General features: G+C 63.3%; 1 protein-coding gene across 1 annotated transcript in view; it reads right to left on the bottom strand.

The window, feature by feature from the left end:
- The window catches only part of SLC6A3 (solute carrier family 6 member 3), a 32,367-nt gene that overhangs the window by 1,621 nt on the left and 9,010 nt on the right, over positions 1–21,736 (bottom strand). Inside the window, exons 4-13 of the mRNA XM_046000738.1 lie at positions 17,197–17,335; positions 16,025–16,159; positions 12,038–12,141; positions 10,798–10,922; positions 8,174–8,286; positions 6,907–7,035; positions 6,141–6,240; positions 3,732–3,832; positions 2,435–2,602; positions 1,498–1,569 (exon numbers count right to left, since the gene is read on the bottom strand). Coding sequence (XP_045856694.1) covers positions 1,498–1,569; positions 2,435–2,602; positions 3,732–3,832; positions 6,141–6,240; positions 6,907–7,035; positions 8,174–8,286; positions 10,798–10,922; positions 12,038–12,141; positions 16,025–16,159; positions 17,197–17,335 — 1,186 coding nt within the window. The remainder of the gene's footprint in view (positions 1–1,497; positions 1,570–2,434; positions 2,603–3,731; positions 3,833–6,140; positions 6,241–6,906; positions 7,036–8,173; positions 8,287–10,797; positions 10,923–12,037; positions 12,142–16,024; positions 16,160–17,196; positions 17,336–21,736) is intronic.

The following is a 21,736-nucleotide window of genomic DNA, read 5'->3' as shown; positions in this document are numbered from 1 at the left end:
TGCGTCACTTCTCGCGTGCAAAGGGAGGCACGTACGTCACAATTCCAAAGATAAGTGTAAAGGAGTGACGTCCAGGTCTGTAAGCAAGTACACGGGTAAGTTCCATACGGAGAGAAAACATTAAAAATGGGGGGAAAGCAAATCCCCCAAAGAGCAAGCCATAAAAAGGTAAGAAAGGCGAAAAATACACATTAAAAATGGGGCAAACAGTTAAAAAGCCTAGAATCCAGCTGAAAATACCAATAATCACAACGGATGTGAAGCGACTGATCTTTGTCAGTACAAAGTCCCAGGTGTGCACCAGCCCAAGACAGCTGCGCTCTGAGATCCTGGCAAAGGCGAACACGGAAACACCAGAAGGTGCTTCTGGGACACTCGGGGGAAACCTGCTGAAACGACCAGGTCAGAGCAGAGGACTGCCAGCACCAACCAGCGCGAGGGAGAGAGGACGTGTGAGGTGCCAGGGGAGGCGCGGCCATCCCAGACGTGTGGTTATCCGAAAGCCGCACGACATCGAACGCAGAAAACTGGTGGGACCGGGCCGGGGGGGGGGGGGGGGGGGAGGACCTGGAGAAGTTCGCTGCAGCCTGCAAACCCCTCCCAGTTCTCACGGGAAGCAGAGCTAAGTCGGCGACGGGCTGCGCCACCCGAGCGGCAAGGCCACCAGCACGACGGGACAGGTGCGAGGAGGGGCATGTGCCAGCAAGGACACACACACTCGCATCCACAGCTGTGCGGCACGTCGGCCGTGTGGGTCGGGGCTCTGCCACTCCGCAGTCCTCCTGTGCCCCCAAGAGCACGTGAGCCAGCTGCAGTCATCAGACACCGATCCCCAAAACATCCGCGAACCATCCCCACAGATTTGGGGATTGGAAAGCAAACTTCAAGCAGCTCACTTGTGGACAAAATCACAATGAAAACTAAAATGCCCTTAACTCCAAAGGATAAGGACAAGGTTGTGCTAAGGGTGGCCACTGTGCCCCAGACAGGGCCTTGAGAGCTTCGGCTGGGAAAGCAGAGAGCTCGAGAACGAGCGAGCTCAGGTCTCACCTGGGGAGTCAGCAGGAGCACGAGCAAATCCAGGAAGACCCAGTCCTGCCTCGGGCTGGCGACTCCTGCGCCCCCTCCCACGGGAGGCCCCTGGCTGCCGGCTCTCTGCAGCCCCACCGCAACAGTCTGCAGCAGCCGGCCGGGGTCCGACAGAGCACCCCAGCCCCGTGAGGGGCTCAGAGCTGCTTCGGGCCCTCTCCCTCCTGCACTTCAAGCCTCCCCCCCTTCTGCTTCCTCTTTCTCCCAAGGCTTCTCATTCTGCCTCCTGCGTGCCCCCGTCAGTTCAGGGGTCCCCGGAGGGTGGCCCCAGGCGGCACCTGGACAGGCGCACGAGCATTCTCCTGCCTTCCTCCCCGCGCAGCTTTGTGGCCCCCAGGGGCCCACGGCCTAGGGGCTGGGATGAGGCCTGAGTCCTGCCTGCGGAGGGCGGCGGGCGGTCCCACTCACCCTGAACTGACGCACCTCCCCGCTGTCCACCAGCTCCCGCTCCTGCTCCGGGGTGATGGCGTAGGCCAGTTTCTGGAAGAGAAGGACAGGCCATGGGCAGCGGTGCGCTCCGCGAGGCCGGCCCCGCTGACAGCGGTCAGGTGCAGGGGCTGCGGGCCGGGCCTCCCCCAGACCTGCGGCCAGCCCAGGGCAGGGGGACACCCGCTGTCTCTGCTGCGCCTGCCTCGGCTCGGAGCAAGGGCGCCGGCATGCAGCCCCCGGCGGTCTCGAGGCCAGGGGCCCTGGGGGCTGCTCCGGTCCCGCCCTCGGGCTGCAGGCCGCGCCTCCGTCCCCGCCCCAGGGGCCTGACTGGGCCCCGCGGGCATGGGGAGGCGAGGGAGGGTCTCCACTCCCTGGTGCGGGCTGCTTTGCGGGGGCTGCCCCCTCCCGCCCTCCCCGGACCCCCTGGGACCCCGCCGGCCCAGGCTTGGCCTGACCACTGGGGACCCGGTGTGCAGGGGAGCCGCGGGTGCGGGGCGGGACCCGGCGGTCCCGGGAAACACGCGGGCGTGCGGGGCGCTCCTGCCGGGAGGCCGGCGCCGCGGGAGAAGCGGTGGCCTGGGGGGACGCGCCCCCCCCGCCGCCCCCACCGCCCCCACCGCCGCCGCCCACGTGGCCTCGCCTGCGCCCGCCGCAGCCGCTGGAGCACGCGGGAGCACGCGCGGGAGCGCAGACGCACAGGCGCACGCGGGAGGCTCGGGTGGACACGCACGCGCACGGCCACGCACACGCGGACGCGCCCGCGCCAGGGACGCGCACGCACAGGGGGACGCGCCCGCGCGCACAGGCCCAGCCCGCTCCGGCCCGCACCTGCCGGCCGGTCCTCCACCGCGGCCACCGCCCCCGCCGGCCTCCCCGCGGGTCACACCCGAGAGTGGGCGCCCGCGCGAGCACGCACCTCCCGCAGGGAGCCGGGCAGGCTGCAGAACTTGTAGGCCGCGTAGATGGGCACCATGGACATGGACGACGTGGCGATGGCCCAGCCCAGCGCGTTGGCCCACTCGGGGAAGATGTAGGCTCCGTAGTGCGGGGGCCTGAAGGTCACGATGCTCACCACGACCACAAACTGCAACCGAGGGCAGAGGGCGGCTCTCAGCCGGCGGCGGGGAGGTGGGACCCGGCGCCCCGCTTCGCCCAGGGGGTCTCCGGGCCATGGCAGCTCGGGGCCCGGGTCCTGCAGGCGGGCGGGGACGCCCATGCCCACCCCCGTGTCACAGGTGGTCATGCCGGGGAGACCCTGCCTGGCTTATCCGACGTGACACCGGCCCCTCGGCCCTGCGAGCACAGCCGCCGTGAACATGCGGGAAGCAGGCCCAGCGTGGCGTGGGGGCCTCGGAGCCCCCGAGTGTCCGGGCGCGGCTCAGGGAGACACTGCCCTTATGGCAGCCGCCGGAATCCTGCTCCCTCCCTCCATGCCTGCCTGCCTCTGTCTCTGTGTCCCCTTCTCCGTCTGGCTCTGCCTCTCCATCTCATCTGTCTCCACCTCTGTCTCTGTCTCTGCCTCTCACTAGCGGGGTCGGCGCAGGACGGCATACTCGTCACCTGTTGCCGGTGCCAGACACGCCAGGGGTCAGGGAGACTGCATCTTGTGAGGAGCTCCTGGGGCTCTCTGCTCGGAGCAGGACAGTCCTTGAACGGCCCTGGGGTCACCTGTCCATACTGGGCAGGACACATCAGGCTCTGTGAGCCACACGAGGACTGCGTCTGCGGCTGTCGTGGGGAAGCAGCTGTGGGCCATGGTAAGGGGATCCGAGCGGCCCTGTTCTAATGAGGCCGGTGGCCGGCAGCCTTGGCGCATGGGCTTGGGCTGGTGTCCCCTGGCCCCGAGGAGAAGCGCCAGGCGGCCTGCAGACGTGCTCTCGGTGGCTGTGCCGTGGCAACACCTGAGTCACTCCTGCCTTTGGCATTACAGTCCCTGAGCCCCCGCCCCCTAGAAGTCTCAATTCCACGACTGTCCTCAGGGGAGGAGCCAGCCACGGGCCACTGGCCGTGCTCAGCTCTGGCCTCCCCTCCGTGGCAGAGCTGCGAGGCATGGGGTAGAAGCCCCGTGGGTCCGCCGTGAGGTTTCTCGGTGGGGGCCACCTTTCCGGGACCACGGAGGATTGTAGGGGACAGCCCCCTCCCCAGCCACACAGGAGCAGAGAGCCCGGGTGTGTGCGGCCTCGGGGGACCTGGGCGGTCGGGGGGGTGCTTACCAGGAGGAAGCAGGGGCTGACGAACTTCCAGCACAGCCTCCAGTAGAGGCTGGGTCGCTGCCCGGTCATCTGCTTGATGTCCTCGCTGAATTGCCTCACGCCTGCGGTGCGGGAGCCGCGTGACCAGTCAGGACGGCGGCCAGTCAGGACGGTGCCCAGTCCGCCCGGGGCCTCCCCACACTTCCTGTAGCTCCTCCCCCCCAGACCTCCCGGGAGGCTGCTGGCCGGGTCCCCACGCGTGCTCACGGCGGCCACACCCAGCCGTCATGTGCGCCCAGCGCCCTGTCCCCTCTCCCTCCTCTTCCTCCCGCAGCCCTTCCTCTCATGCCCTGGGCTGTCCTGTCTCCCCTCGGCCGGAACTACTGCTTTTTCTCTTTAAAAAAATTCTGGTAAAATGCACATAACATACAAAGTTACCATTTGAGCCATTTTTACGCGCGCAGAGGCGCCGACTCACACTGCCGTGCGGCCTCGCCACCACGGGACGGTTCTGGCTAGAACCGTCCCATCTCCCCGGACAGAAGCGCCAGCGCCGTGCAGCGCTGACTCTCCCCTCCCTGCACCCCCCGTGGCCACAGTCACACCAGCACATCACGCTGTCTCGCCGTCGCATTCTGTCTCCCGGGGGGTGCGGTCCTACGGGGTTTGTCCTGTTATGACCGGCTTATCTCACTCAGCGTGGTGTTCCCAAGGCTCCCCTGTGTCCTGGCAGGTGTCAGAGTGTCCTTCCTTTCAAGGCCGGACAACGTTCCAGGCTCTATTTGTCATCGTTATTTCTTAAGGAGAGCTACTTCTAGAAGCTCAGTGAACTGGCACTTTCTCTAGGACATCTCAGCGGCGATTTCTCCCACCACGAGTCTGGCCTGGCTTCTGCTCAGACGACCACAGCTGGTCCACGGAGCCCTGGGTGAGTCCCGCGGGCGTCACACTGGGGACCCGTCGGGAAGACCCTTCCATTCAGAATTCCCTCTGTGCAGCCCAACCCCATCATCGGAACCCCGAACGTGGAGATGGACCAGGGGTGCAGTAGAAGGCAGAAGGGTGAACCCAGGGTCACCTTCTGGACTCGGCCCTGCGAGCGGTCAGGGCAGTCCACGGCCCCTCTCGGCGCTGGGCTGTTGGCTCGAAGACCCTCAGGGACCCTTGGTGCACAGAGAGCCTGACACACTTGGATGCATTGTGCAAGAAACACAGACTGCATCGGGGTCAGGGATGGGAATGGCCGTTTGGAGAAACAAAGTGGACTGCGTCTCCCGAGGGTCTGGGGCGCGCGTGGTCGCCGGCATGTCTCCCACCATTGCCAGGCTCATGACCGAGGGACGCATTTGGGGCACTTCCTCTTTCTCACTGTGGGTTTCCTTTGGGGACAGGGGAGAGAGCCCCATTTTAAAGGATCCAGTATTGATTCCAAGTGCTAATAAAAGCACAGAATGCAGTATTTCCCTTTCCTGTACAAAAGAAACTAGAATTGAAAATCTGTTCCAAAAACATGAGCTACATGTCGGGGCAGCCTCTCGAAGCCGACAGGCTTCTTCAGGCCACGCTGCCCACGGCCCCGAGGAAGAGGCCGCGCCCCTGCACGACAGTTGGGTTCCCACAGGAGGGGAGCCGGTGCAGCGCGGCAGGCCGTGAGCTCTGGGCTGGGGCTCCCAGCCAGGGAGGGGCGCACCCGTTCCCAGAGCTGTCCCTGCCGACTATCCAGAGGAGCCAGGCCGGGTGCTCTCTCCTCGCGGCACAGCCCGTCAGCATGCGGGGAAGGAACAGGGCCTTCTCCAGCTCGGGGGCCCGTGGCAGTCACAGTGGCCAGGACGACCTGGGGGCCTGGCAGGGGCGGGACAGCCGTGGCTGCGGGCGGCCCGGTCTCGCCTGGGGGCTGGCCGCCCGCCAGAGGAGTTCCGAGTCCTAACTCAGGAGCCAGCGGTGGCGGAGACGGCGGAGGCTCTGCCCCTGCGAGGAGCTGGTGTGTGAGCCGTGGCGCCGCGAAGTGTGCCGATCCGCCCCCACCTTGTGAGCGGCGTTGCTGGTCCTGGTCCCCAGTGAGGAACAGGCCTGCTTCCGGCGGACGGCGGGGACCTCCCCTCCACTGGCCCCCGCGAGCCATGCCCCCTCAGCGACCACGAGGCCGCGGGCCCAGCACAATCGGGTGTCTACACGAACGGTTCTGACCACGGTAAGCATCTTGGGGCGCCCTGGCTAACTGTGCTCATCGATGCGGCAAAGCAGACCCTCTCCAGCCTCCTGTCCTTGCGGTGCCCCGGCAGGCACGGCTCGAAGCTTCCCGGGGCTGACGCGTCAGGAAGGCAGCACAGGGACCACGCAAGGACGCCCGCCAGCTGGTCACAGCGACGGCACCGAGGCCAGGTCTGCTCCCTGTGGACGCACCGCGGCCCCGAGAGGCTTCGCCCTTACCGTAGAACCAGGCCACCCCGATGGCCTCGACGAGCACCCCGAAGAGGATGGACGTGCCAGCCGCAAAGTGGTCCAGCAGCGTGAAGACATAGATGCCGCCCTGGAAGAGGGGGTGCCCGCTGAACTCGGGGCACCTGGCACAGCCTCCCTGGGGATCCCACAGAGATGCTCTCCCCGAGGAGACGCCAGGCCTGGTTTAAACTGGACCCAGGTCACAGACATAGTCCATTCTACTCCCCATAGCATCCGATCGGAGCTGCTGGAGTTCTGTCCACACTCAGCTCCTCACAGATGTGCGTTTTGCACGGGAACAGGAAGGACCCCTCCCCTCCCCTCCCTTCCCCTCCCTTCCCCTTCCCCATCCCTTCCCCTCCCCTCCCCTCCCCTCCTGGCACTTCGCCTGCGATCAGAGGTGAAAGCAATAGAAATTGGCGCGGCCAAACTTGGGAGTGACTCTGTGGGAGGGAAGGTGGCCCAGCCCCACTCCCCACGGTCAGGCCTCCCTTGGCCCCACAGATCCAACGGGCAGGTGCTCAGCCCAGGCTGCTTCCAAGGGGGCCGTCTGGGAGCAGCAGGACCACGGACCGAGGCCACACCACGTGTGACCACAGCTGCTCCTGGTGACCCCGCGGTCCCACACGCGACCACAGCGACCCGCACGTCATCGGCATCGTTACAGGTCACGGTCAGACGCTCAGTGCCAGCGCGCTGCCCGACCCCAAGTGCTAAGGCGCCCTCGCCCGGCGCAGCGAGTGCCGGTACGCACGTTGGTGACACAGAAGAGCGAGAGGAGGAAGGTGGCCAGGACGATGAGGAGGGTGAAGAGCTCCCGATGCCGGCGCAGCAGCTGGAACTCGTCCACCAGCCCGGTGATCACCGACTCCATCCCGCCCATCTGCAGCCAACAGAGCAGGGGCGCCGCGGGGCGGGGTGTGCTTCTATCCGGTCCAGCGGACTTACACCCGGGCCGTGGGAGCGAGGGGGGGCCGCACAGCGTCTGGGGCACAGGGTCCCCTGCATTCAAGCCCTCGGCCACTGGAGTGGGGCCCCGGGGGTGGACGCCGTCCCCGACAGGCTGTGCTCAGCAGCCCTGCAGCCGACATCATCACAAAACCCCAGCCTGGCCCGACCATCCCAAACACATGTCCCCGTAGCAGGGCCTTAGTCTGCTCTTGGGGAGGACCTGGTGTGGCCCCGGGCACAGCCTTCCTGACTCTGAGTGTCGTTGTGATGGGGGGGTCCTCTGAGCCTCTTGCCCTGCGTGGTGACCCTCCTTGCCCTCCTCCTCTGGGACGTGCTGTTTGTGGGACTCATCCCCGGCAGACGTGTGGTCTAGGGCTGGGATCCCCAGCAGCTGTTGGCCAGGCTGCCTGGGAGATGACAGCCGAGGCGTGGGACGTGTGGTTCTCTACACTTTCCGGGAAGCTCCGGGGGACGGGGCACCCATGGCCACTCACGGGGACCCCGAGGTCTCAGCTGTTGGTCCTGACCAGGCAGTGGGGATCCAGGAGCCCGAGGAAGCCTGCGTTCCGCTTCCCCAGGTCACTGCCCCACAGTCACGCACATGCACCCGCGAGCACGCGTGCACCCCTAGGGCTGCCCCCGGGATACTCCGTGGGCGGAGCCTGGGCTGGCCTGCGGTGGGTACCGCCGTCCCTCCTGGGGGCTCCGGGGTCAAGGAAAGCAGGAGGGACCGGCCCTGGCTCTGGCAGTCCTCCCCCATTCCCTGAGCTGCCCTCCCACTGCTGGCCTGTGTGTGCGTGTCAGGGTCTGTGGTGACCTGGGCAGAGGGCACGGTGGCCGCCCCGAGGGAAGGAAGAGGCTTTGGTCCAAAACCCCACCCAGGAAGGGCCCCAAGCACTTGTGGGGCTCCTCCTCCCAGCATGCGGGGGCCCCCGTGGGGTCGCCTGGGTTTGCCTGCCCCGTGAGGGCGGTGGGGAGTGGCGTGGCTGTCTCGCGCAGGTGCCCCCCCCCGCCCCCCCCCGCCCCCCCCCGCCCCCCCCCCCGCCGTGCGAGCTGCCAAGGTCACTCACGGCGCTGTCGATCCCCAGGGTGAGCAGCATGATGAAGAAAATGACGGCCCAGGCCGAGGACAGCGGGAGCGTGGCCAGCGCCTCCGGGTAGATGATGAAGATCAGCCCGGGCCCTGCAGATGACCGGGTCGCCCTGTTGCTGCTGCCCGCAGCCTCCGCCCCCCGCGGGGAGATGACCCGCCCCTGCCCGCGCCTTCCCTCCCGCCGTCCTGGAGGAGTCCTCTCTCGGGGGAACGCAGGGGACACCGGGCCCGGGACTCCAGGTAACGGAGAGCTGACGTCCGCTGGAGGCCCGCACCTTGTTTCTCCGGGTCCTTCTGGTCTGTGTGGGGCTGTGGGGGCGGGGGGGGGGTGGAACCAACCCAGAGGAGGGCACGGGGGGGCACTACCTGCCCGCCGCCCTGGACAACGTCCCGCAGGCCTCCTGGTCTGTTCTCTGCACGTGATCGACACACGCGTGCACCCCACATGTGCTCTCTCTCACGCCCGCACACACGCGTGCACTCACGCCGGCACATTTAGCAGTCCGTGAGTATTCTCCGTGCCGGTGAGTACTCTGCCTCTGATCTTTAAAAACCACGTGAAGAACACGGAAGTGCTCTGCTCGGCGAGTGCGGGAAAGGGGCAGGTTTCCATGGGCGCAGCGGCTCCCTGGGACCATTCCCTGCCGGCACGCGGGAGCGGGGCCTCCGCGTGGAAGACAGGCACGCTGGAAGGTGCGTCGCCCGTCACCCCGCCGTGGGGTCAGGGTGGGCGCGGGGGCCGGGGGCCGGGGGGGGGGGGTGGCTGGTGAAGACTGTGCAGGCCTCCGCCGGACATGCGGCCGTTTGGCCGTGATGACCCCAAAGCAAAAACATTCCCACCGGAAGCTGTAACCAGTCTCAGGGCCACTTTTAAAAGCTGGGCCTGCGTACGTCACTCACACGGCGTCCCGCACCCTTACACACGAGGACGGAGCTTCCCCGACCTCTCTGCCCTCAGCAGGGCCGCGGCGGGTGCCAGACGGCGGGATCCGGGCCTTGCGGGATCTTTGCAGAGAGCAGAGCAGAGCCCCAGGGCCGAGCTCAGGCCTGGGCTCCCCGCAGCTCCCACCCGCAGGCGAGGGGCACCGTCCCGGCGCGGGGCTGAGGGAGGCTCATCCCGGACGATCTGAAGCGTCCGCGCCAGGAGCCGCAGACCCGGGCAGAGGCGGGCAGGCTTGGCGGGACGGGATGTCAGCGTCTGCTCCTGTCAGCTCCGTACCTGAGCTAACACTTCCCCCCGTTTCTCGAGAATTAGAGCCGTAAATGACATTTACTTTACTGGCCGCGGAAATGCACGGAAGACGCTCACTCCACTCCGGGGCTAATAGAGGTTTCGTAAGCCGCTGCTATTTATCGGAAAAAAGGGCAGAAGCACGGGAAATGCATAAATGCAGCAGTGAGCAAATTTCACCGCTCTGTGTTTATTTGCTTTGTGTTCCCATTCTCCTGCTCTTATTGGATTCTTTCCTGGAGGCAAGAACGCGGACTTAGGAAGCACACACGCCCAGACCTGCTTTCCCCACCAGTCCCGGCGGGCCGGACCCCTGCTTCCGACTTTCAAAGTGAGGTCCAAGGGCGCAGCGCACAAGAGCCAGGAGTCACATGGAGGCTGCGGGCCGCGCGCGGGCGGGGCAGCCCTCCACTCCCCTCCGCCCCTCGCCAGCAGCCAGCCGGCCCCCGCCCGGGAGGAAAAAGACTCGGGAAGAGATGAGTCAGTGACACCCACGTGGGCTCTCCTGAGCCTGAGGCAGCCCCAGGAGACGAGGGGCCTTTTCAGAGAAAGTGGAGTTTCGAGGAGACTCCAGGGGAAGAGCCCTCCCCGCTCACCCCAGAATGGTCCGACGCAGGCCAGGGCTCGCGGCGATCTCGGGAGACCCCGGGGTCCCGACTCACCCAGTGCCACGGCTTTCCTCCCACACACGAGGACCGGGCAGCCCCACGAGCGCCCAGGGGGCCCCTTCCGCACACCCCACGCCTGCACCCGGCCTCCTCCCAGGGCCCAGCCTGCTCACTGGTCACCCGTGCCCACGCCCCCCTGCCCACTTCTGCACGCAGACAGCTGGTGCGTGCGGCTGGCTGGGCGAGCGGGTCAGGAACAAGGGTCTCCGTTGTCCGCGCCCAAGATTTCGTGATTCCTCTGGTTCTTACCCAAAGCCCGCCTACGTCTGCTGCGATCACTGGGTGTTCGGAGGGAAAAGCTTTGGCGCTGGTGAAAGGCTTGTGTGCCAACCCGCCGGGTTTCTCCCTGGCCTTGCTCTCCCGCCCTGCCCGCGGCGTGGCTCGGACATGGCGAGGCTCCCACCTGAGCTGTGTGGGCTCCCTTCTCCAGTGTCAGCAAAGACAAGGCCTACCCTGAGGCCGCGATCCACAGCCTGTTCTGCAGCCCCAGGGCCTCTGCACGGAGCTGGAGGCTAGCGGGGCAGGGGTGCGGTGTGGTGGGTGTGTCGCTGCCCCGGGGGCTGTGTCCTTCTGCGCACCCCCCCCAACACATGTGACTCGGACTCGGGGCCCGCACGTCTCCCTCCCACTGTGTGGGGAAAACCCTCAGGGGACTGGGTGCACACGGCTGTGGGGACGGCAGCCTGCCCGAGGGGGACTCACCGTCCTTGGCCACGTCCCCGATGGGCACGCTGTGCTTCTGGGCCATGTACCCCAGGAAGGAGAAGACCACGAAGCCGGAGGAGAAGCTCGTCAGGGAGTTGACCGAGGTGGTGATGACCGCGTCTCTGGGAGACAAGACACACGTCCCAGCCACGCGCTGCGGTAGGGGCAACTCCCTCCCTTTGTCCTCGATGCGCCCCGTCCGGGCTCAGGCGGGCTTTGGAGGGTGCTCTTCCGGGGGCTCCCTGGCCCCTCCCCAGGCGGCACCGTAGACAGGCCAATGCCCAGGGTGGCAGGACCCCATCGGAGTGGCTCTAGGCTCCGGGTGTGTGCAGGCTTTGGCCCGGGCAGACCCCGTGGTGGCCAGCCATGCGTGTCTGCCCGGGAGCCAGGGGGCTTCTGACATCAGGACTCGGTGTGAAGGTGAGATGGTCCCCACCGGCAGCGTGGGGGCTCCGGGCGGGCAAATGGAAACCAGCGGGGACCCCACCCACGCTCTGCAGGGGGACATCTGGCAGGGTGTCTAGACGGCTTGTGCAGACTGGGGAGAAATGCGGTTTGGGGATGTCTGGTGGGGCCCCGATGCTATGCGTCCATGTGTTCCCGGCCTGGGGGACCCCACTCGGAAGGCTGAGAACTCAGGGCCGGAGGGAAGTGGAGGTGGCGGTCAGGGCTGCCGGAGTGGGAGGATGTCTGCCGGGTGCCCAGGCCCCGGGGGGACTCAGGCGGGGGCTGCCCCCGTGTGGGACGCCCACTTCGCTATGTCTGCTTTGTATTTTTACTGCATTTTCGGTGCTCATGATGTGCAGGAAATAAACACAAGACCATAAGCGTCAGAGAAAGCGGGTCCGGGATGGACTCACTTTTGTTGTTAGATGGACTTTGGGTCCAGCCTTTGGCTGCAGGTCAGCGCGGCCCAGAGCCCAGTGCCCTGAGCACGGCAAGGAGGCCTGGCCCTGGGCACCAGGAGGCGGCGGCAGGTGGGGCCTGGCAGCGCATGGAGGAGGGGCAGAGGCCGGGGCCCTTGGTGGGGACTCCAGGAGCTGGTGAACACCTTCATCTGTTCTAGTACTTTCCTTAGAGCAAGAACCAAATTGCCTGTAGCTTCCACCATTTACTTTCCGTGAAGGAGCCGGTCCGGCCCAGAGGCCCCACGAGCACGGCATGTCCCCCCTCCCTGTCTCTGGGGACATGTCACGTCAGAAGTCAGCGGCCTGGCAGACCCTGCGATGGGACTTACCGGTAGCAGTTGTTGGTGAATTTATTGTAGCTGGAGAAGGCGATGAGCACCCCGAACCCAACGCCCAGCGAGAAGCACACCTGGGTGGCGGCGTCTATCCACACCTGTGCGGAGCCAGACAAGAGAGGTGACCGCGGGGGTGCACGGGGCCTGGGACACCGGCCGTCATGGGGCTGCCGAGGGCTCCACGGGACAGAGGGGAACTGACACGCAGATCATCAACGAGCCGTCTGAGCGGCGCGATCGGGGCAAACGCCGTCTCGGGGATGCGTCCGCCACGTCCCCAGCCCGGGAAAGGCTCCCGGAGGGGCGCCGTCTGGGTGCTTCGTTGGCGATTTCTCCTGAACGGCAGCACCACTCTGCGCACGCTCGGACTTGCAGGTCACGTTATGACGATGCTACGGACATGGCCGCCTTGGTCAGATGTGCCCACTGAGGTCCGTGTCTTTCCCACGGCGTTTAAAGCCACGGGCTCACGGTCCACACACCGCGACACCCGCGCAGAGGCCGTGAAGCCCAGACAGCGCGTGTGCTCACCCGGGGCAGCGCAGCCGGGGCGCACACGTGCCAAGTGCAAGCCCGCGGCTCCTAGCGGCACCAACGTGGTATTGTTCCCGTCAGGGTGATGCAGAGACCACCCGGGGATGTGGGCACTGCCTCGCCCCTACACAGCTCTGGGTGGGGCTGGAAAGCAGCTGAACACCCTCCCCCCCACCCCACCGGCATCACCCAGGAGGACCACACCTGCTATCTGAGGGCTGTGGGAGCTGGCTGGCCCTGGGGACTATCCCTGAGCGTCCAGACAGCCCACGGTGCAGGCCTGCGGGTGAGAACCCTCAGCAGAGCCCGGCTGGGAATGCCCCAGGGTCACTGGCCTCAGCACGACCTCATGAGGGAGCCGACAGGATGCAGCAGAGGAGGCCGGAGCCCAGGGCTGTGGGGTGCTGCCATCTGCCCAAGCCTCTGTCCTGCAGGCAGCCTGCCCGGAGTCTCGGGATCATCCCGCTGTCAGGGACAGTGTGTTCCAGGCGGCGGGCGGGCTAGGACTCGGCGTGCAGCCTCGAGTAGCTGAGGGGCGAGTGGGCCAAGGGGTCTCGGCTCTGCTGTCCCGCTTGTGCTGGTCGTCGGTCGGCTCACTGGGCCCCCGCAGGCACGGGCCATAGTCCTGGGAGAGCCCTGCCCCTGCTTCGTGCCTGGCCCTCGCCAAATCAGTGCCCACCCCCGAGCCTTCGCACGCCTCCTCCGAGATGGGCCTCCGCTGTTGCTCACGGCCGCCCCGAGGACTCAGCTCTGGACCCGGTCCCGGGCCCATCCTGGAACCCACCTGGCAGCCTCTCTGGGCCCACTTGGAACCGCCTTCCTTCGCCACTGGACCCCTCCTCCCCTGCTGGAACGGGAGCTCTCCAGGATGGGACTCTGAGCCCCAGCCTGGACCTGTCCCAACCTGTGCGACTGCCCCAAGGGCTGCAGATGAGCGAACGAGGGTCCGGATGCCCTCTAAGGGTGCTGACCCCTAAGGGGGAACCCTTGTCCATACGGGGATCCAGAAATGGATCGCCAGGATGCAGGGCAGTCTCTGTGTCAGAGCAGAGCAAGGTCTGGATGCAGAAGAGACGCGGCAGATGGTCCCTTCTGTCCTGTCCGCTCTGGAAGGGCCCCTGTGTGGCACCTCTGCTCCTGACCTGCCCTGGACCAGTGGGGGTGCTGGCCAGGCGTCCTGCCTGCGGCGGGCTCCATCAGGTCACTCGGACTGAACCCTAGGGGATGGCGGAGGGTCAGGCCTGGGATAGGGCTGGAGAGCCCCTGACTTGATCAGGGCCGGCTCCTGCGGCTGTGTCCCTGGGGGCGTCTGGGGCTCCTTCCTCCAACAGCTAAGCCCCAGAGAAGGATGCCCAGGGCCACTTGATCTCTGCATGGGGCCACCAAGCCAGTGAGGCCCCGCCCCGGCCCTATCGAAAGGTCAGCCAGGACCCCGCAGCAGGACAAGGAGTGGCTCCGCCCTCTGGATGGGGGACCACAGGGACCTGTCCCTTTGGGACCTCAGGCTCACTGGAGCCCAGGGGTTGTAGGCTTGCTCTGTCCTGGTCTATGTCCCTTCCTAGCCCCAAGCTGACAGGTGGCTGGAGAGGACGAGACACGCTGGTGTGTCGAAGATCTCTGTCATCTGCCACCCATCGACTGTGTTCATAAGTCACCTACCTATGCACATGGTTGTCCAGCCGTCTATCATCTGTCCGTCCGTATATCATCTATGCATCTGTCTGTCCGTCCGTCATCTGTCTGTCTACCCATCCATCATCTGTCTGTCTGCCCAGCCGTCATCCATCCATCCACCACCGTATATCATCTATCCGTCTGTCCAGCCGTCATCCATCCATCCATCATCTGTCTATCCATCACTCATCTATCCGTCTGTCTGTCCGTCTGTCCATCATAATCTATGTATTCACCCACCTATCGTCTATCTGTCCATCTGTCTGTCCACCCATCCATCATCTATCTCTGTGTACCTATCGTCTTCCACCTTCTACCCATCCTCTATCGTCTGTCTAATGTCTGACAACCTCTCGTCTGTCATTTACTCTTCTCTGCTTCACACGGGAGCCTCTTCGCGCACGCACGGGCACCGACCCAGCTTGCTGCTGTGCGCTGCCTGGCTTTCCTGCCCAAGCACTAGCTTCCTTATGTTGCCCTCGTGTTATTTTCCTTGATTTCCTCGTCATGGCCTCTGGCCTCTGGCCTCTGACCCCACAGCCACCGGCCCTTCAAGCATCTCTGCGGCTGCCCTGGGCTTCCTGGCGTGCGGACACTGTCTTCCCTTGCCGTGCAGAGCGTGTATCGCTGTTCTCTCGGCCTCATCGCCTGTCCTTGCGTGGGCCTCCCGGTGGCATTTTCCCTGCCCTTGTCCGTGGCTGCCTCCTCCTGCCGCTCCCCCACTGCTGGGGACTTCCTGGGGGCTACAAGCCGCACCCGCCTCCTCTCCTATCTGTTCCTGCTCGTTTCCCCTTCAGGGCTGTACCTTCCTGCCTCCTGGCGGTGCCACAGCTGACTCCCCAGCACGATCCGCCAAACATCCCCTGCCCCAGCTTCGTGCCCCCCACACCCTGGCCACCCTTCCCCATTATGTCTCCTGGCCCTGCCACAGTGAGTCCCCACCATCTGCCAGAACCGAGGGTGCCTGCATGTTCCATGCTCTCCTGAGAATGCTACTTTTCCCGTCACCCCTGCGGCCTCCGGCCAACAGTCACTCACATTTCTGGGCCCCGTTTCTCTAAAATGCTGCTGCCCCTTCTCTCTCCCTCTCGTGGGAAGCCTCTGTCTGTCCCGTGGCCTGGCCAAGCCCCCTCTCTTCCGCAGGCTGTCTCGGAGTACTGCGGTGCAGAATGATTGCTCTCTTTGTCGAAGAAGTGTGCGGCCCACCCGCAGACTTAGGGTTTGATGTGAGTGAGTTAACGCCCTCCCTCGTGCCGGGGGCGCCGTGAGCGTCTCACCAGCGAGCTTTGGCTTCCTGGGGAGGGAGCCCTGGTTCACGCTACCACGATGGCCCAGAGCCGGAGCTCAGAGCCGCGCTCCGGGCGAGTGGCCGCGCTTCCCGGCACAGGCTGGGCAGCCCAACGGCGCTCGTCAGAGGAAGCTGAGAGGGTTTTCCCGGGAAGGGGGACGGGTCAAGGGAAAGACGCCCCCTGGAAGCAGCCTTCCAGTGTGTTCCCGCAGGAACAGAGCAGGGCTCTCCTCCCTTAACTTGCTCATTTGGTCCACTCAGCTCGCTGCTGTGCTCACGTCACCCGGCGGTGAGCCCTGCTCGGTGGGGTCCCGTGTGCAGCCGGTCTGGCCGGGCCGCCTACACGCGCCACAGCTACAGGCCGCGTCAGAAATTCCAGCCCAGCTGCTGCCTCCGGGATCTCCTGGCCTAGAACACAGCAGTCCCACGGCGTGGAGCCTCCCGTGCGTGTGGGCCGGCGGGCCGCGAGCGGAGGGCGTACTCACGGAAGACTCGCAGAGCCGGCGGAAGTCCACGCTCAGGTACGCTCTGATGCCGTCGATGGCCCCGGGGAGAGTGACTCCTCGCAGAAGCAGGGCGAACAGGACCACGTACGGCATGGTGGCCGTGACCCACACAACCTGGGAGAGCACAGCGCCATCAAGCGGCCTCGGGGTCACCCCGGTGGGGGGCCTTGTGCTGGGAAGCCCGTCACCCCGGACGCCTGCGGGAGCTGGCTCAGCGAGGGCTCACTGCACAGGCCGTGGCCGCTCTCCATCCCGAAACTTTCCCGGGGACTGAAATGGGACAGACAATCTGGCAAAGAAGGGACAGTCTTCCTCTGCGTTTGGTCTGCGGCAGTGGGCGGGGTCGTGCTGAGCTCCTGAGGACTGAGATGCACTGAATTTTCACTGGTTGTGCAAATCCACACCCACGTGGTGAGTAAACGGTGGGCCTGGGCTGGGGGCAGGGAGGAGACTGTCCTTACTGAGGCTCTGGGTGTCGGCCCTTCACTACCCATATGTAGCAAGCAATGGGCACATTTTGGTCAAAATTGCTTTGGGCGCCCCGATAAAAACCCAAATATTTTCATCAGTAAAAAACAATTTATGTTGTGCTTCTGGTCATGCTGGAAACACCCTGCTGTGACTGCCTTCCCCTTGACATCCTCCTTTAACCACAGCCAACGGTCCATTCCCCAACCTACCACGGCCAACGGTCCATTCCCCAACCTACCACGGCCAACGGTCCATTCCCCAACCTAGCACAGCCCACCTGTCCATTCCCCAACCTACCACGGCCACCTGTGCACTCCCCACAGCCCACCTGTCCACTCCCCAACCTACCGTGGCCAATGGTCCACTCCCCAACCTACCACGGCCACCTGTCCACTCCCATCCTGCCACGGCCACCTGTCCACTCCCCAACCTGCCACGGCCACCGGTCCACTCCCCAACCTGCCACGGCCACCTGTCCACTCCCCACCTGCCACGGCCACCGGTCCACTCCCATCCTGCCACGGCCACCGGTCCACTCCCCAACCTGCCACGGCCACCGGTCCACTCCCCAACCTGCCACGGCCACCGGTCCACTCCCCAACCTGCCACGGCCACCGGTCCACTCCCATCCTGCCACGGCCACCGGTCCACTCCCCAGCTGGCACGGTCTGCAGCCTCACCTTCCCAGAAGTCTTCACTCCCTTCCACAAGCTGAAGTAGAGCAGGATGATGACCAGCACCAGGCAGGATGTGAGCTGCCACCGGGGGGGACCCAAGTCATCGATGCCACGGCTCTCATGGAGGTGCAGCACGCCACGCCTGGGGAGGGGAGGGTGGGGGGGTCTGTCAGGAGTGTGCCCCCCCCGACCTGGAACCGAGAGCTGAGTTTGCCTGGAGCCCTTCCCTCCCCCACCTCGGCCACAGCACGAAGAAGTGTGTCCCGGCTCGATGGGACCGGAGCCCCCCGCTCCGGAGGGTCAGGCCCGCCAGCCCCAGCTGAGAGGCGGGGTCTGTGCCCCCGAGGGAGCCCCCTGCAGCCCAGCCCTCACCTCCCACCCTTAGCACCCCTGAATTCTGGAGCTTGGGGAGGAATAGGTGCTTCTGACCCGAAGGAAAGGCACCAGACGCAAGGTGCAGGGATGCGGGCACAGGGCCAGGGTCCCCTGTGCAGGGCTGAGGCTGAGCGGACTCAGAACAGGAACGCAGGACGCGCGGAAGACTCTGAGGCCGAGAGCTGACAGCACCGGCTCCCGCTGCCTCAACGAGGGCCCGCGGGTCACAGACCCCGGATGGTTCCGCCCTGGGCTCGCTCAAGACCCGTCTCCGGAGCCGTCAGGGAGGCAGAACACGAGCCGTGAAGACAGAGCGGGGCTGCGGGCCGGCAGAGCACGCCCTGTGCGCCACATCCCCGGGGACCCCCGACCGCCTGCGGGACCGGTGCCGGCGCCATCCCGTGGGCCGCGCACCTGCCGCCTCCCCTCCGCAGCTGGGTTCGGAACCGAAGCTGACGCCAGGTTGTGCCGCTGCTCCAGGGGGTGGACGGGCCCCGTCACTGCCCAGATTCGCGAGGTAAAGACAATAATCCTGACACCCGGGTCAGGAGGCTCCAGATCCCAGAGCTTCCCACTGGCTCTTGGCGTCACAGGACCACGTTGGAGGGTCGGGTTTTCAGACTCCAGAATCAGTCTTGTGGCAGGGGAGGCGGTGACGGGCGCGAACAGCGCCCACGGCTGCCCGGCTGCCCGGCACTGTCCAAACTGTCACATCAACCTCTCTCCTTTCTAGAGTGCGGGTCACGCGCCGAGGCGACGAGAGCCCCGCCCCCCCAGACAGGCCCGTGTGTTGTGCGTCACCGGTGCAGTGTGAGGTAGGGGACCTGGGGCTCCCGGGGCCGGAGGAGCCGCTGCTGGGACGGCGCTCAGGCGGCCGTGCCTTGACTGCCCTTCCCAGGGCTTCACCACCCTGGTCCTGTCCTCCCTGGGCCTGTTGCCCATGGCCTGTCCTCCTGGGTCTGTCCTCCCCGCGCCTGTCCTCCCTGGGCCTTCCTCTGGCAGAGACTTCCCAAAGCTTCCAAGCCCCATGTCTGTGTTGGGGTCCTCGCCCTTCCATGTTCTGGTTCCCCAGCCAGACCTTGTCCCCAGCCTCTTGTCGCTAGCAGAAATCTCCTCAGGATGACAGTGTTGGGTGACGCCACACGCCCAAAGGCCCCGTCACACCTTGGCCTCCTCGCGAGGCCTCACACACGCGTGCGGGTCACACACCTCGGCCTGGCGGCAGGTGGCCATTTACTCATTTGTCCAGGAAAGGAGCCCAGCGGCCCGTGCAGCCTCCTCGCCGGGGGGTTTGCTCAGGCTCCACGACCTCATACACACTGGGTTCTCTTGTAAATGTTTCAGATCGACTCTGGAATCAGCCTGTCTGTACAGGTTCAATTCCCTCCCCAAGACGAAAAGTCATCTGGCTCTGAACTTCCTTGAACCTCCTCAGACAGTTTAAGGGACAGGATGCTGCAGAGGGCCACTGGCGGGGCACAGAAGCCAGCGCATAGCGACCCTGCCTGGGGACCGCCCCGGGGACTACAGACAGCCACCGGCACAGAGCAGGAACGACACAGATTAACTCAGAACGCGCAGAGGACTTAAACTTAAAACTTAAACGTAAAAACTTAAAATTGCAGATTCTCAGAAGAAACAGTGGGGGTAAACCTTTGTGACCTTGGGTTTCTCGTTGGATTTTCTGATATGACGAAACAGGCAAATTGACTTCATCAAAATAAAAAAGCTTTTGTGCATCAAAGACACAATCAGCAGAGTAAAGAGGAAACTCACAGAATGAGAGAAAATATTCGCACATCGTATACCAGACACGAGACGAATATCCAGGACAGATAAAGAGTTAAGACCTCGGACAGAAAACCCCTCCAGAAAGCTCAGCTTGAAGACAGACAAAGCGGACGCATCTGACCAGGAAGCTTCTGCACGGGGAGGGGAGCTACCGCCCAGACGAAGTCGACCTGCTGATGGACGGAAACTTCGGCAAATCACGTATTTCGTACGAGGTCAGTACCCAAAACATACGGGAAACTCATAGAGCTCAACAGCAGAAAACAAACAATCTGATTTAAGGAAAAAAGGCAGATCTGAACAGACATTTCCCCAGAGAAGACATCCAGCTGGCCAACAGACACAAGGAGAGAGGCTCAACGCCCCTCACTGCCCGGGAAACGCACCTCAAACCGCAGTGAGTTAGCACCCCACACCTGTCAGAACGGCTTGTGCAAGAAAGTCAAGAAATGACACGCGTTAGCAACAAGGTGGAGACAAGAGGCCTCCGTGCAGTTGCTGGGAATGCACACGGGTGCAGCCACCCTGGAAAACAGTATGGAATTTCCTCCAAAAGTTAAAAATGGAACTGCCCCATGACCCAGGGTTCCCCCTTCCAGGTGTTTATCTGAAGAAAACGAAAACGCGAACTCGAACATACATTTGCACCCCCGTGCTCACTGCAGCACTATTTACCACACCGAAACAGCCCGTGTCCGGGGACAGATGAACAAAACGTCCGTCCGTCCGTGGACCATTGTTCAGCCTTAAAAGGAAGGAAACAGGCCTGCCACCACGTGGATGGGCCTGGAGGATATTGTGCTCGGGGACTTAAGCAGACACAGAGGACAAAGGCTGGACGACTGCTCTTATATGAAGTCCCTAGAGTTGTCAAACTCATCGAGTCAGAGAGTAGGACTTTGGGTGTGGGGGGCCAGGCTTGGAAGGGGCGGAGAGGGAGTCAGCGCTTCACGGGAGCAGTTTCCGTCCGGGAGCGCGAGACAGTCCTGCAGACGGTTGGCGGTGACGGCTGACGAGCACCGTGAGTGCTCAGTGCGGCACCACACTCAGAACACGGTCCATGTTGTGTATGGTTTATCACAACTTAAAGAAATTCCCCCAAATGAAGGCAAAATATGTTTCAGGAAAACTAAAGCAGAGAAAATTCATTGCCAGCAAGCCTACACTGTAAGGCGTGTTAAAGGAAATTCTTCAGATGGAAGGAAATGAAGCCAAAATGGAAATCTGGACCCACATAAGGATGGGAGACCATCAGAAATAGCAACTATGCAGGTAACTACACAAGTTATTCCTCCATTTCAAGTGTATTTAAAATGTGACTATTTAAAGCAAGAAGAGGAAGAACATAGCATGGCGTAGGAAGAAAACCCAACCAGGGATGGGAGGGAAACGGGAGTACGTTGTAAGGCTCCCAAATTACACGAGAAGTGGGATGATGTCATCTGACAGTGGACGATGAGAAATTAAAGATGTACGTTGCAAACCCTATAAATAACCACAAAAGTTACAATGGAGCTTATTAGACAATAGCATAGCTAAAATGGAAGCCTGAAAATTAATTAATTCAAAAGAGGGGGATGCATAGAGGAACAAGAAACAAAAAGATGGGACAAATAGAGAAAAAGTAAAGATGAAAGACTTAAACCCAATCTCAGGTTATTACTGACTGGGAACCCCAATGACTAGACAGACGTTGTTCTGCTGAATGAAAAAGCAGGGGACAGGTCTATACAGTCTACAGGAAATGCACTCACGGTACAACCCATAGGGGTTAAAAATACAAGGACGGGAAATGTACCCATGCAAACACGATCCATTGGAAGACAAGCGTGATCACTTTGCTGACAGGCAGAGCTGTTTCAGGGTGAGGAAAGTGACCAGGAGCGACATTTGGAACTGCAAAGGGGTCCATTCAGAGACTTGATATCCGTAAACACACATGTGCTGTGTAACACCAGCCCCGACAGGCATGAATGAAGTCAACACTGATGGGATCGGGAAGACAGAAAGGCAGACACACAGTCGCAGCTGAGTCAATACTCCTTCTCAGCAGCGGGGGGACAGTGGACAGTAAGGAGCTCCCACCGTCCTGCACACAGCAGCTGCTTCCCAGTGACAGCAGAACACCTGTTCTTTGTAAGTGCGCCTGCGATGCCCCCCAGCGTTAAACACAGACCGGGCACTAATTCTCAGGATGTTTTGGGATAATGAAGCTTTACAAGTAGAGTATGTCACTCAGTCTGAATTCAATCAGAAATCAATAATAGAAGCGTATCTAGAAAACCTCCAAAGATTTCAAAATTAAATGGGAAGCCCCCAAGTCTCCCATGAGTCAAAGAGGCGACCACAAGGCAGATCAGAGAGTACCTTGAGTTGA

Source organism: Meles meles, chromosome 3 (assembly GCF_922984935.1).
Source record: "Meles meles chromosome 3, mMelMel3.1 paternal haplotype, whole genome shotgun sequence".
NCBI lineage: Eukaryota > Metazoa > Chordata > Mammalia > Carnivora > Mustelidae > Meles > Meles meles.
The sequence above is the reverse complement of the archived record's forward strand: the minus strand, read 5'-3'. Positions and strand labels throughout refer to the sequence as shown.